The 15,000-nt window shown below is 34.0% G+C and overlaps 1 protein-coding gene across 6 annotated transcripts in view; it reads left to right on the forward strand.

The window, feature by feature from the left end:
* LOC124951841 overlaps nt 1–14,701 on the forward strand; it is a 243,058-nt gene extending 228,357 nt beyond the window's left edge. For 3 of the 6 annotated variants that reach the window (XM_047500780.1, XM_047500789.1, XM_047500799.1), the window contains 10 exons: nt 6,760–7,082; nt 7,265–7,351; nt 7,663–7,863; nt 9,251–9,434; nt 10,519–10,755; nt 10,877–10,903; nt 11,253–11,443; nt 11,537–11,833; nt 11,909–12,062; nt 12,150–14,701. In XM_047500780.1, coding sequence (XP_047356736.1) covers nt 6,760–7,082; nt 7,265–7,351; nt 7,663–7,863; nt 9,251–9,434; nt 10,519–10,755; nt 10,877–10,903; nt 11,253–11,443; nt 11,537–11,833; nt 11,909–12,062; nt 12,150–12,581 — 2,133 coding nt within the window. In that variant the 3' untranslated portion in view covers nt 12,582–14,701. The remainder of the gene's footprint in view (nt 1–6,759; nt 7,083–7,264; nt 7,352–7,662; nt 7,864–9,250; nt 9,435–10,518; nt 10,756–10,876; nt 10,904–11,252; nt 11,444–11,536; nt 11,834–11,908; nt 12,063–12,149) is intronic. The other 3 variants (XM_047500817.1, XM_047500807.1, XM_047500827.1) reach the window with 3 other exon arrangements.
* Nucleotides 14,702–15,000: the final 299 nt, after the last annotated feature.

The raw sequence follows: 15,000 nt of genomic DNA on the forward strand, positions 1-15,000 counted from the left end.
TATTATTTGGGAATAAGTTTTCACGATAAACATTTTAAATAAGTTCACGTAAAATAGTATATAATTATAACTATATGAATGAAAAATTAGTAACTTAATTATTGTGAAAGATAATTAATGAAGTCGTATAAACGAAAGGCCAAATAGCTTTTTTTTTTTGTCCTTTTTTTCTGTGGCTTTTTTTTTTTTTTTTTTTTTTTTTTTTTTTTTTTTTCATTTCCTCATATCATTTTATTCTTTTTCTCTTTTGTTGAAACTCTAATGCAATATTACGATACGTTAAATTAACGAACGTAAATGAGAACGAGAGAAAAAGTCCTCGTTCCATCCTCCTCCCCATCCCGTCCCCTCGTCTCACAGGGTCCACTCCAAAAAAAAAAAGAGAAAAAAAAAAAGAAGAAGAAAAGAAAAAAGAATAGTTAAGTAACTCAAATAGTTTTATATTAAACTCTTCTCTCTTAGAAGAGAAAAAAAAGAGGAAGGGTTGAGAGAGAGAGAGAGAGAGAGAGAGAGAGAGAAAGATGGGTAGGTAGGTTTGAAAAAAAATAATTGGGGAAGAGATTTAAACACGAAATACACACAGACACACACACACACACACACAAACACGCATGGGCGATATGATAACATCGAAAAGTCCGCGAAACACCGAGGAGCTCCAATTTCAAATTTTTATCTCATAGTAAAGCACACGCCGGCACGTTAAATTTCCCACGCAACACGCGGCCATAATTTTTAATCACTTTATTACCGGACGTAGCAATGCGAGTGAGAAAGAAAGAGAGAGGAAAATTACAGAAGCGTTATCTCCGTGTACGGCTGTCGTTCTCGTGGACACGAAAATGTTGTCCTCCTATTTATAAAAATATAATGTACATGGAATATACGGTAAAAACATATTCCGAACCAGTTTGTGGACCATTATATTTTTTCAAATCTGACGTTTCGAAAAATTTACTCTCTCTCTCTCTCTCTCTCTCTCTCTTTCTCTATCTGTCTGTGCCTTTGTTTTTCTTTCTTTTTCTCTCTGTCTCTGCTCTCTGTCTGTCTGTTTTTCTTTCTGTCTGTCTATCTGTTTTTCTTTCTGTCTGTCTCTCTCTCTCTCTCTCTCTCTGTTCTCTGTTTGCCGATTGTTCTTTCTGTCTCTCTCTCTTTCTCTCTCTCTCTGTCTATTCCTGTCCTGTCTCTCTGACTATCTGTCTGTCTGTCTCTCTCTATGTTTATTTCTGTCCTGTCATTGTGATTATCTCTCTCTCTCTCTCTCTCTCTCTCTCTCTCTCTCTCTCTCTCTCTCTCTCTCTCTCTCTCTTTTTCCCCCAGTATATGTACATATCTATCTATTATACCAACTCGTGCTATATCCCCATGATGCATCCCGTAGGAAACGTTTCTGTATAATATGTATCTACGATATAACTACGGTCGGTTCCCTCGAGATTTGATATGCACGCATGTGTGTAAATTTACCGAGAAAACATGCGTTGCGAAGATGTGTGTGTGTGAGAGAGAGAGAGAGAGAGAGAGAGAAAGAGAAAGAGAAACTAAGAGAATATCAAGAGAATATCAAGAGAAACCAACAACGTAATCCTTGTCGCAACTTCTGTGCAACGTTCATGAATATTTTGACGTATTCTCGTTACTTCCTTTGCGAATTGTTCGTCGGTGTGTTAAAAAAAGAAAAAGGAAAAAAATGAAAAAGAAAAAGAAAAAATAGAAAAGAAAAGAAATAAAGAAAAAGAAAGGGAAAGAGAGAAAGAGAGAAATAAATAATAAAAGTCAGCGAATGGAATACATTTTTGAAACACGTTTTTCCTACTTTCGAAAACACTTTTTCCTTTTCTCTCTCTCTCTCTCTCTTTCTCTCTCTTTCCCTTTCTTTTTATATCTCTCATCCATCGCTCTTGCTCTATTTCTCATAAAAGTCACGATCACCCTAGATCGTTCGATCAGAGATCTTCCGAACCATAGAAAAATTAGTTTTCACAGAGAATATATCTCGTCTAGAAAAAAAAATAGAGAGAAAGGGAAAAAGAGAGAGAGAGAGAGAGAGAGAGAGAGAGGAAAAAAAAGAGAGAAAAAAAGGAACATTTCTCGTGAAAACTATCATATGTATTCTCTGAGTGTCTCGACATGCGCACTCATACATACACGCGCGCACATACGCACATATACACATATGTATGTATTGGAAAGAGTGAGTGAATGAGAAAGAGAGAGAGAGAGAGAGAGAGAGAAAAAGAGAAAAGATAGTCCACACGGAGAATTACTGCCTGTCGTATTTAATTGAAAAGCGGCACGCAGCACGCACGGATCGAGCAGAGATCTATAAATTTTCGAAGTAGCCATTGTGCAGAACCATTCTCTCTCTCTCTCTCTCTCTCTCTCTCTCTCTCTCTCACTCTCTCTAACTCTCTACTACCGACGTAATTCCTTCTCGTATGTTTGTGTTTGCCAGTAGTTACGAATATCCTTTACTCCCACACGGTAAAGAGATTAGAATGAATCTTGCGATACTTTAGATATCATTGAAAATTACAAAATGGTGGAAACGATGCTTTTGTTTGATATATTATACGAGTAATATACTTTACGTCAAATGTAACACAGACAGCTAAGATTTTCATCTTTTTATTTTCTAAATAATATTATATATCGTACATTCGTACATTATATCAAATCCCCATGGATAAACGTTTTATAGACAATAATTCAATATTTCAAATTATTGCAAATTAAATAGAATAAATTATCCTTCTTTTTTTTTTTCTTTTAGAACTATTTATCTTAAATATAATCATAAAGAGAAATTATAGAAAATTTTATATCCAAATTGGAGAAATATGATGAGCAATTTTAAAAAATTTACGAGAACAAAATGATTAATGATTTTATTATTATTAATAATTAATTACTTTCTAATGCTACTTTTCTTCCTTTTTTTTTTTTTTTTTTTTTTTTTTTTTTTTTTATATATTTCTTCTTTAAGAATTATTTAATACACATTGTATATATGTTAATCAGAATTATAATTTACGCGTTATCACAATATAAATTATTCCGACAAAGTGAACGGTGAAATGAATTTGTTTTTTTTCTTTTTTAATTGTTTACTTACAGTCATTAGAATTTCTATTATGCAATAAACAGTTCAAACATTAAAACGTGACCTATATAATAGAAATTCAAACATTGTACCATGCGATTAGATTTATCTTAATCATATAATATAGAAAGATTTTTAAATACTTTCGCGTTATGTTTGTATTTATATCGTAATGATATAACTGAATACATGTGAAAAATGTCAAGTATAAATAAGCTTATTATAATATCGTCGTAAGCAAGATAACGCAATGCAATCCAATGCAATGCAACGCAACGCAAAGTTATCATAATCGAACGAGAGTCTAGCTCGAATAACAGTTTTCCCATATAATCATATACGCTCGATCGAACGCAAATATGCCGAAGGCTGTACATTATGAATTCAAATGAACGAACGTCCTGTTAAATTATATTTTACCATCCCATGTACATATATATATTTATATATATATATATATATATATATATATATATATACATACATAGTTTTGCTTTATGATTGTTAACATAGCACACATACAATAATAGATTGCTTTTAGTTTAATCCAGAAAAAAGATAGGAGAAACACGCGAAATGGGAAAGAGAAAAGAGAGAGAGAGAGAGAGAGAGAGAGAGAGAAAAAAGAAGAATAGAGAAAAAGTTGCGAATGACAGGAAGCAACGTTCGACTATAGTGAAAGACAAATATTTGTTAAAGGGCCGAATGGCGATCTTGATAAATAAATAAAGTACCGTTTTAATGGAATACAAATTTACCTGACATAAAAACTAAACGATTATCAAAGGATCGTTAAATAAGAAAGAGCGAAAAATAGAAACCTTTCAGGTCTATTCTTCCTTTTTTTCTTGTTTCTTTTCTTTTTTTCGACAAAAAATCATTTATTATTTGCAAACGTTAATTATTCCTTTTCTTATCGTATTATTTAATCAATGATAATGTATATATAATAGATAGGTATTACGTAAATTTCTCACTAAGGAAGTCGACGAACTTAGCAAACTGTCGGGAACACGCCACTGACAGAAATAGTCTGACCAATCGTATACTTCCACTACTGTACTTGTCATTGTCTGCCCATTACAGACCGTAGAAACTTAGTCTATTCTCCTTATATATATATATATATATATATATATATATATATATATATGTGTGTGTGTGTGTGTGTTATTCTAATGATGTACGAAAATGGAGTATCAAATCTAAATAGAAATAGTAAATTCTAATTAATCTTAGAAATGATATATTTTATCAAAAATTTTTGTCATAGAAATGTTTTTCATTTCTATTGAATGATTTTTCGTTCAACGTTGATAATCGATGCTCAATATAGCGTTATATTCGAAATTCATACTGGATAATATCGATAATAGAACTTAAGCTGGCTTAGATGCTACTTCGACATTGCATTTATAACGTTAGTAGTAAAGCAACGTAACGTTATAATCGTATAACACGTTTATAACTAGGGATGTGTATGAAAGATAAAAGCCGATCGCGGGTATTAAACACGACTGGATCGCAATATAACTTGAACGCAGGAACGAACCTACGCGCTTAACAAACAAATCGATATTAACCTACGACGACGACGACGATGACGATGATGACAACGACGACTACGACGACAACAACGAACTTCATCGTAATAATAATTATTACAAGAATTCGCGAAGCTTTAGCTCGTTGTCGCTTTTGATTATGATAATTTTCAAACAGATTTAGATCTTATTCAATCGCTGCGTATGCTCAACAATATTTTCATAAAGAAACATAATGAAAATGATTAAAGACGTGTAACATGCTAACAATAATAACAATAATAATAATAATAATAATAATAATAATAATAATAACTCCGATGAAAAAGGTATTATGTTCGTGCACCATTGGTACTCCCAATTAATGAACCTTGAACTATTGCACTATTGATTATAAATGCGTTACGCGTTATAAATAATTACAGAGATAATTAGATAAAATAATTCACAAGCTCATTAACGATCGTTGTAAAATCACATTACCGTGAAGGGCCTCCGATCAATTGTTACCTGTGTTCGCCATGCATCGCCAATCGACGTGAAAGCCCATAAGTTAATATCAATGAATGACGTTCCGGCTTCTCGAAATTAGCAGCCAACGCGATAATACTATTATAGATTCGTGACTGTAATGGACGTATACAGTCGGCCATGTTAAAGGACGATGAGCTTGGATGAATAATCGAGCTATCATTATATAGTCCATGGAGAGTTGATTTTTAAACTATTGTCTTTATAATCTGTTCAATGATAAAATGAACGTTTCAGTGGAATTATTAGCCGTTGAATGAACACGGTAATCATCATCAAACTGAGAGAAAGAGAAAGAGAGAGATAGATAGAGAGAGAGAGAGAGAGAGAGAGAGAGAGAGAGAGAAATTAACTTATACGAATGATTTGCTCAAATACTTCGAGTATTTAACAAAAGAATTTTCATTCTAAACGAAACGAGCTCGAAACGTTCGGACTTATTAAATTTCGAGGAACTCCTCGTAAAAGTAGTTTTCCTTAAAAATGAACTATCAAAACGTTACTTGCATTTATGATAACTTGGACGATTTCGCACGAATGCACGCGAATATACCGAGGATTTCGTGATTGGTAAGTTGTAAGAGGTCTGTGCAGTTGCATCTGTAAGGTTAATTAAAAATCTCGAGATATGTTTGCTCTTTCTCTTTCTCTCTCTATCTCTATCTCTATCTCTATCTCTATATCTCTATCTATCTCTCTCTTTCTCTAGGAAAACAAGTATTTCAAATGAGGAAAGACGTTATCGTCGAGTGAATCTGTGCTTCGAGAACGTGCAATTCGAGGAATTTCTAAAAGGGAATATCGTGCTACCCTTTCAAAGGGAAATAACCTCTAGTTCGCGTAGGAACTCGCTTGATATGCGGTTAGAGGCGCTTAAGCTCGTTAAAAACGACATAAAGCCCGATAACTTTCTACGAATACGAGCGTAACCTTGTAATTTGCCGGCTTTCGTGCATCGTCGGAAAATGATTACGATACTTTCTCTTGCGTATTACAGAAGACTGTAACACAACCGACGTAAGAGAGAGAGAGAGAGAGAGAGAGAGAGAGAGAGAGAAAAAAAGTCATACACATATATCCTTATCATAATTTTATCTCTAGAATGGTGCGCGTTTGTAACCTTTAATTGTCGTTAAAAAATATATCTCGATGATTGAAGTTCTTTGAAAGTCTCCCTATGTTATATTAAAGTTTTTAATTTTAATTACACATCAAACATTGTTCCTCGTTGTAAATTAAAAATTTAAATATGGCGCGACGCGTTCGCGATTCTTCGATCGATATATCGATCGAGAGCATCGAGTCAGTACCATCTAGCGGTTATTGGTACGAATTAAAATTACCGCTCGGCACCTAACGACTTATACATACATTATAGAAAAAATGAAAATAATATTACGTAAAACTTGGAAGTAATAAAATGTTTCTTTTTTTTTTTTTTTCTTTTTTTTTTCTTTTTTTTTTCTTGAAACGAATAAACCAAACTTATTATTTTCAATGGATCTTTGATTATTATCGTTGGGCTATTGATTAAATTTTTCTTTTTCTTTTTTTTTTTTTTTTTTCCTTTCCATTTCACAGTCACTGACGAGACAACGTCCAAGAGAAAGATCTCGAACGAGGCCAGAATCTCGAAGCTTTCCGCCAAGCGTAATTGCCTATCTGTCAAGGACAGAGGGCGTATCATCCCCGGAAAACGGCCAGGAAGAAGAAGAATCCTTTTTTGAAAGGCCGCCGCCTCCGCCACCGCCATTACCGCCGCCAGCTTTGACAACGAGTCAGCAACAAACCCAAACGCAAATCGAACAGACTACTGGGGGATTGACTAAAGCTGAGGATGTCGATGGCAAAATTGAAATTCGAGATTCAACGAACGAACGTGAGACGAGCGAGGAATTGGTCAGGTATCGTCAGATTCAAATCCTTCGTTCATTCATTTGTTCATTCCTTCTTTCCTTTCTTCCTTTTTTCTCTCCTTTCTTATCTAATTTTATCGAACATTTAATAGTTCGTAATCGAAGATTGTTTTCGATTACTTTTGGGAAAAAATAATCGAATGAAAAATATTGATTAACGTCCATTGCAGATTCGCACAGCAAAATGAGGAGAGGAGTACGATCGACGGACAAGTTAGGAGACCTCATCAGGTCACGAGGGACCATTATACTTCAAGGTAAAATCTAAAATTGATTATAATGATATTTAAAAAAAAAAAAAAAAAAAAACAAAAATTGTTCAATATTTAATTTACATGAGATGGAGTGGTACACGAAAGTTTTATGATTAGATTTAGATCACGCTTTTATTAGGGCCTACGTGTGCTCGTCGTCGAGAAATAATAATTAATATCGATAAATTGATAAACTTTTCTTCTATCCATCTACGTTCGATGAATACATTGAAAATCCATTTTCATTTGTATGGAAATTTAATAAAACTATATCACGAGGTCGAGCACACGATGTATACTCTTTACAACGAAAGAAATTACAGAAAGACAAGTTGGAGCAGGTCGAAATACGACGGCCCATTGAGAGAGGACACAAGGATGCAGCAAGAGGATGGTGTAACTTTGAGAAGGGAAATGACCGGTGGTACAAGAATCTCCCCTAGTACCATCGATCGTGTCTTCGATAATAGTAATCGACGTCAATATGGCATGGGAATCGTTGGTCGATTTTTCGGGTATGTACACCCGATCATATTTATTTTAATTAAAATTATTAATCATTTTCGTTAAAACTATACTAACAAATTTTGAACGCTTCAAACAAATCAAATTATTATACATATATATATAATTTTAATTATAATCAAATATATAAAATACATAATATATATATATATATATTATTAATTTTCTATTATACAAATATTTATATAAATAATTTCATTATGACAGAATATATATTTTGATTATTATATTATCTATGCTTATATATGTATATATATATATATATATATATATATATATTTATTTATTTATTTATTTATTTCTTTTTTGTATTAGACAAATATTTATATAAATAATTTGATTTACAATCATTATATGAAAAATATAATAAGAACGAATTCTTGAAAATGACCTAAAAATATTATTCACACGAAACGCTCGTTCACTTTTCACCGTTCGTTTAACAAAGTTAGTTCTATGTACTAAGCAACGTACATAGAAAGAGAAGATAAAGAGAGAGAGAGAAAGAGAGAGAGAGAGAGAGAGAGAGAGAGAGAGAGAGAGAGAGAGAGAGAGCGCAGCTTTCTATGAAACAAGGACCTCTCCGGTGCAAGACTCAAGAATCTCATGCATAAATAAATATTAATGGAAAGAGCTGTTTGTACCAATTCAAAATTGAATCTCAAAGTTAGTATACTTTGGTTTCGTGCTTCCACGTCACAAGAGACGTTGTGACGTAATAATCATAAAGTAAACTTCAAACAACTTGCGATCGACATTGTCTTCGTGATAACAGTGACGATGATGATGACGATAATAATAATGATGACGATGACGATGACGATGACGATGACAATGACAATGACGATAATGATGAAGATGATGAAGATAATGCAGATGATGATAATGATTCAAGAGGTATCATAGTTAATCACTTGTTTTTTTAAAACAGATTTAATAAGCATACATTTCTCGCATTGTAAGAAAGAGAGAGAAAGAGAAAGAGAGAGAGAGAGAGAGAGAAAGAGAGAGAGAAAGAGATAAAGAGAGATGGACTAATGACTCGTTTAATGCTAGAATTTCAAGGTGGATAATAATAGTACCCAGGTGCGACATCAAATGTCATCTTTGACACGGAGAATGATTGATACGAGTCCGCGACATTTTATTAAATGTCACGAAACGTCAGCGGCAATGTTCGTCGGTTTAATAGTACTGGGTAGACTTGACGTAAAACTACCGAGAAAGAGAAAGAGAGAAAAAGAGAAAGAAAGAGAGAGAAAGAGAGAGAAAGAGAGAGAGAGAGAGAGAGAGAGAGAGAGAGAGAAAGAGAAAGAGAAAGAAAGAAAGAAAAAGATAGATAGATCTTAAATTCTTTTCTCCCTCGTATATTTTCAGGAGATCCTTTCGGAAGAGTATAACCAACAAACCGGAAGTAAGAAAGCAACTGGACGATTTTGAGGATCACAGACCTTATTTTACATATTGGATCACAACCGTGCAGGTTCTCATTCTGATAATATCTTTAGCTTGTTATGGCTTTGGACCTGTTGGGATGGAACTTAATCATAGATCAGCGAGAGTAAGTTATATCGTCGTGTATTTTCGAATTCATACATTCATATACATATGTCTTATTTCTTATTTCTTATTTCTTATATATATACAAAATCAATTATTATTTTATATCGAAAAGTTAATTTTTTACTTGATATTTATATATATATATATAATTGATATTTTTAATATACGAAAAAAAAGAAAGAAAATTGATTTTATACAGAGTTTAAAAAGAAAAGAATAAATAAATAAATAAATAAATAATTTATACCATATTGTAGGAAACGATAAACAATAGAGATTATTATGAACGATTCATTGAGTAACGCTATTATTAATGTCGTAGAGAGTAATAAAAACATAAAATTATTTGGCTGTTAAACGAAATTGACGTTTCGCGAGAACCTATGTATATATTATACAGATATACATATGTACGTGCATACATACGTACATAACCACAAGGTGTATAGAATCGTTGACCCAGGCAATCCCAAATAAAACTTTATATTCGATAATTGATAGATTGCAAATGTTATGCAAACCGCGCGTGCCGTCGTGTATGCGCACGGCAAATCGTCTCCCTATAAATAATCATGAGGTTCTACGGTCGTCGTGTTATTCAACGTCGTCGTACCTCGATTTGCTCTATTTCTATCGTGATCCTTCATATCTTTTTGTGTTTCTATCTGTCTATGTATGTATATATGTATGTACATATATGTGCGTCCGCATGTATATGACCATTTATACTCTAAATAGAATTTTGAATTCTATCTTCGTTTCTCGAATTCATTTCAATTCTTTCTCAATACATTCTTTTTCTTTTTCTTTCTTTTCTTTTTTTTTTTTAATGGAAAATTTTTTTTTCTTTTTTTTTTTTTTTGTTTTTTGTTTTTTTTGTCTCTTTCCTACGATCACGCGTTAGATATGTGACGATTGCTTTTGTTATTTTCTTTTTTTATTTATTTTTGTTTTTTTTGTTTTTTTTTTTTTTTTTTTTTTTTTTTTTTTTTTTCTTTTCGACGCGAAAATATTAACACGTTCATATATACGTGGAATTGATAATGAAATGAAATGAATTAATATTTATTATCGATTTGTAGGTTTTGGTAACGAGCTTGTCGTTACAAGAAGTCGATTATCAAGAGCCTGCAAATTTCTGGCTTGGACCAAGAGCCGCCGATCTGATACATCTTGGTGCAAAATTTGCTCCGTGTATGCGCCGAGATATTAAGATTTTGAAGGAGATCGACATTTGGAGAGAAAGAGAACGCGATACCGCTTGCTGTATAAGAAACGATGATTCCGGTTGTGTGCAATCGAGTAAAGCCGACTGTTCAGTGAGTTCAATTTGATTTTATGCTCGATCATCTAATTATTTCAAATACATATTCCCTTTTATCTTATAAAGATCATATCGATAATATAAATTCTACTTTTTTTTTTTTACTAAACCAACTGGTCCGAGGATTGAAATCAACGATTACGGTAAATTTAATGGGCCATTAAGCATGCATTCATTTCACGTTAATTTATATTTAGATTCGAACAAATTTTCTTTATTATTAATCTTTTTCATTGCCCCTTTTTAAAATTCTATGATTATTGTCAATATTAATGTGAAGTTGAATATGATTAAGTAAATATTATTCAATCTTCAAAATACATAATTTTTTCTTTGTAAGTGTTTACGAGGAGTAATCTATAAGTATAGTAATTTTATAAAATATAAAAATAAAAAATATATTTATACACACAAATATATATATATATATATTCACGCACATATATACATAGACATACATATACATATATATGTATATATATATATATATAGAACACGATATCGACCTGGAAAAAATGGGGCCCTGGAGACAGTGGACCTGGTGGACGAATAAGTGGATCCGTTTGTGGTTTGGACCCAAAATTTTGTGATGCTCCAGCTAGCATAGCCCCATACGAATGGCCAGATGATATCACTAAATGGCCCATCTGTCGAAAAACTAATCCGTTCAGTCAGCGCTACAAGTAAGTATGAAAATGATCACGAATCAAATAATTTCTCGTAAATATTTAATATTAAAAGAGTTAAGGTATTCAATGAATTTTTCAATTCAATAGTAAAAATTTGAATCAAAGAGGAAATGGAAATTTTCCGATCGGTCGATACAAAGACAAAATGGCGGAGCACATGGTTTGCGAGGTGATAGGACATCCCTGCTGTATCGGTATTCATGGAATGTGTCGAATAACAACGAAGGAGTATTGTGATTTTGTCGGTGGTTATTTTCACGAGGAAGCATCCTTGTGCTCCCAAGTCGAATGCCTCCACGACGTTTGCGGTATGATACCATTCCTCCATCCTGAATGGCCAGATCAGTTCTATAGATTATTCACTACGACCTTCCTTCATGCTGGGTAGTATCGCGATCCTTTTTTTATAATCCCTTTATGCCTAACCGATCGTATGGATTTAAACGTGTCATCTTTTAGAATTCTACACCTGGCTATAACTCTACTGATTCAATATTTCTTGATGAGAGACTTGGAGAAGCTAACGGGCTCGTTGCGTATTGCTTTGATCTACTTCGTGGGCGCGTTAGCTGGAAATCTGGCCAGTGCGATATTCGTTCCTTACAGAGCGGAGGTAATATAAAATAATTTCTCATACATTTAAATTTAATAAAAAACAAAACTATAACAAGAGAATATATAATCGATTTTTATTGTTCAGGTTGGTCCAGCTGGAGCACATTTTGCATTGCTCGCCACTCTAGTCGTCGAGGTCCTGCATTGCTGGCCAATGCTGAAACATCCAAGGCGAGCACTTTCAAAGTTAATCTCCATACTTTTGGGTCTCCTAATACTCGGTGTTTTACCATGGATCGACAACTATGCTCACCTCTTTGGCTTTATCTTCGGCTTCCTTGCGGCTTACGCCTTCATGCCTTTCATATCTTTCGGGCACTACGATAGACGTCGTAAAATCTTTCTTATTTGGGTTTGCCTCGTGCTCATAGTCGGTCTCTTCGTTCTCCTTCTTACTCTCTTCTACAACGTCCCCGTCTACGAGTGCGAGGTCTGCAAGCTCTTCAATTGTATACCCTTTACGCGCGACTTTTGCGCCTCGCAAAATATCAACATCAAGAGGGAAGAGCCCGTATGACACACGGGGCCGCGGTTCAAAGTCGAGCGCGAAGTACCGTTCGGCCCCCGATCCTACGCTCGTTCTCATCCTACAACAACGTTAACAACAACAAAAACAACAACAGCAACAACAGCAACAATAACAACAACAAGCCAAGAATTCTCGATCCAACGGATTCTCTTAGCCTTTTTGGCTATAATCCTCTCGAATCCTCCGTACAATCGTCATCTAGAAAGATCTTTTTCCTACGATACCTGAAGGATTGATCGAGGCCGGGTGTTGTCTCTTTTTTCTTAAATTGTACAAAAAAAAAAAAAAAAGAAAAATGAAAAAAGAAAAGGAAAGGAAAGAAAAGGAAAGTAATGTTGAAGCGTAACATAGTGTCTCGAGATCCGATAAAATGGCGAAAGATCGACGACGATCGAAAGGATCCACCATGTTGTTTCGGAACTTTCTTCCATTATTCTTCGCCCACTGCCAAGGGGAACGCAAACTGCGAAGAACGATTACAATGGCGACTAATAAGATCTCTCGAGATGAAGAACCGACATAATGCCTTAAACAAGTATAATCGCGTACTCTCTCGTCGTTCTTCTCCTTCTCGAGTAAAAAAAAAAAAAAAGTATTAAAATTCTCGATTTTTGGAACGATATGAGCCTCGATGGAATGTAAATATAATATATTTGCGCATTATTATATATTAACGTTCCAACGTTTTCTTTTTCTTTTTTTTTCTCTCTTCTTATTTTTTCGACGAGATATCACGAATATAATAAGCACGATCTTTTTGTGGATTCGTCGAGGAGATAATTGCCGATCCGAGGGAATCCGTTGAGACACGAGCGTTCATCTCTTTTGGTGTGTGTTAATATTAAAAGAAAAAATTAAAAAAGAAAAAAAAACCAAAAAAACAAATAAGGAAAAGAAGGAAAGTGAGTGTAAATAGAATAAAAAAAGGAGAGAGAGAGAGAGAGAGAGAGAGAGAAAGGGGAAAAAAAAAGAGAAGAAAATAGAAGAGTGGAAAAGAGAACGGGGGGGAGGTGAAGAAAAGAAAAAGAAATAAAACAAAACTCTTGTTAAATACGTTCTAATGCTCTAACGGACGCGACGATTAATGAAAATAATAATTATAGGGAGAATCTTTGAAAGTGTGCACGTCTTTTTTTCGTCTCACACAGCACGGCGTAGCCGTATCTCGTATGATGTACCTCCGACACACTGGAACTATCTGTGATGGACCACACGATCGACTACGGAGATATTTTTAAATAGTTGTACACGATAGATAGCGAGAGTGCAACACATCATCGTGAAGGCTCGAGGAATCGCCGATATATAAGATGAATTGTTAGAGAGAAGAGCTTTTGAGGTCGGATGAGCTTAATTTTAAGAGTCGGAGGGGAGACACGCGACACAAGGAGGAAAGTGTTAAAAATTAAGTCTACGATGAAACGAAACACAATTTTTTATAATGGCGCGAAGAGAGAGAGAGGGATATCAGAACTCTTAATCAATTTTCGAAACTTGTACATATAATTAAACATGCGAGAGCGAGCGAGAGAATGAGTGAGAGTGAGAGAGAGAGAGAGAGAGAGAGAGAGAGAGAGAGAGAGCGAGCGAGAGAGAGAGAGAGAGAGTGAGAGAATGTGAAAAAATGAGACGAGTGGAAGCGTGTTTACGCGAAGCGTTTAAGTCGAATCGACTATGGTTAACGTAATATTGTAAATGTGTATTTTATTATAACGGGTATGTAAGATGTAACTGGCAAAATAAGCAGCTGATCCGAGATCCGCGATTTTATTCGTCTCTACAGCTTAACGAGTTTTAAGGCGTGTTTGCGTTTAACAAACTAGAGCTAGCGAGAACAGAAGACGGAAATAAAATGTGCCACAATGTGAAAATGATCAAGCAAGCAGGTTGAAAGGATGATACGGCAACGTTTTTACGAGGGTGATTGAATGAAACATTTTTCGAAAGATCACTTATAAATATCATTTTTTATCTCCATCGTATCAATGAATTATCGTCTTGTAATAAATCCTTAATCGTTAAAATCTTTTTCATTAGAATCGTAATTGATTTTTCTTTTCTTTTTTTCTTTTCTTCTTTTTTTTTTTTTTTTGCTTCCTCTCTTTTTTCATACGTTCTTCTTTCTTCTTGTTTCTTTTTTTTCTTTTCTCTTTTTTCATTTAAATTTTTATCAACGTTCCCAATTACGTTATCTTAAAATTGTTTCGTCGAAATCACCCTCGTATATTTCTACCTGCGTATATAAAGTTTTGCGACCTCCTCTGATATAGCACGCTCAGTTAAGGATTGATTCTTTCGTTGCCACAGCTAAGTCAATCATTCTGTTGATTTACTTTTTGAAAATTATTCTAAGAGGAATAGCAACGATTATTGTCTTCCTATTGCGTTTGATATTTTTCTTTTTTAT

This window comes from Vespa velutina, chromosome 1 (assembly GCF_912470025.1).
Source record: "Vespa velutina chromosome 1, iVesVel2.1, whole genome shotgun sequence".
Classification (NCBI taxonomy): domain Eukaryota; kingdom Metazoa; phylum Arthropoda; class Insecta; order Hymenoptera; family Vespidae; genus Vespa; species Vespa velutina.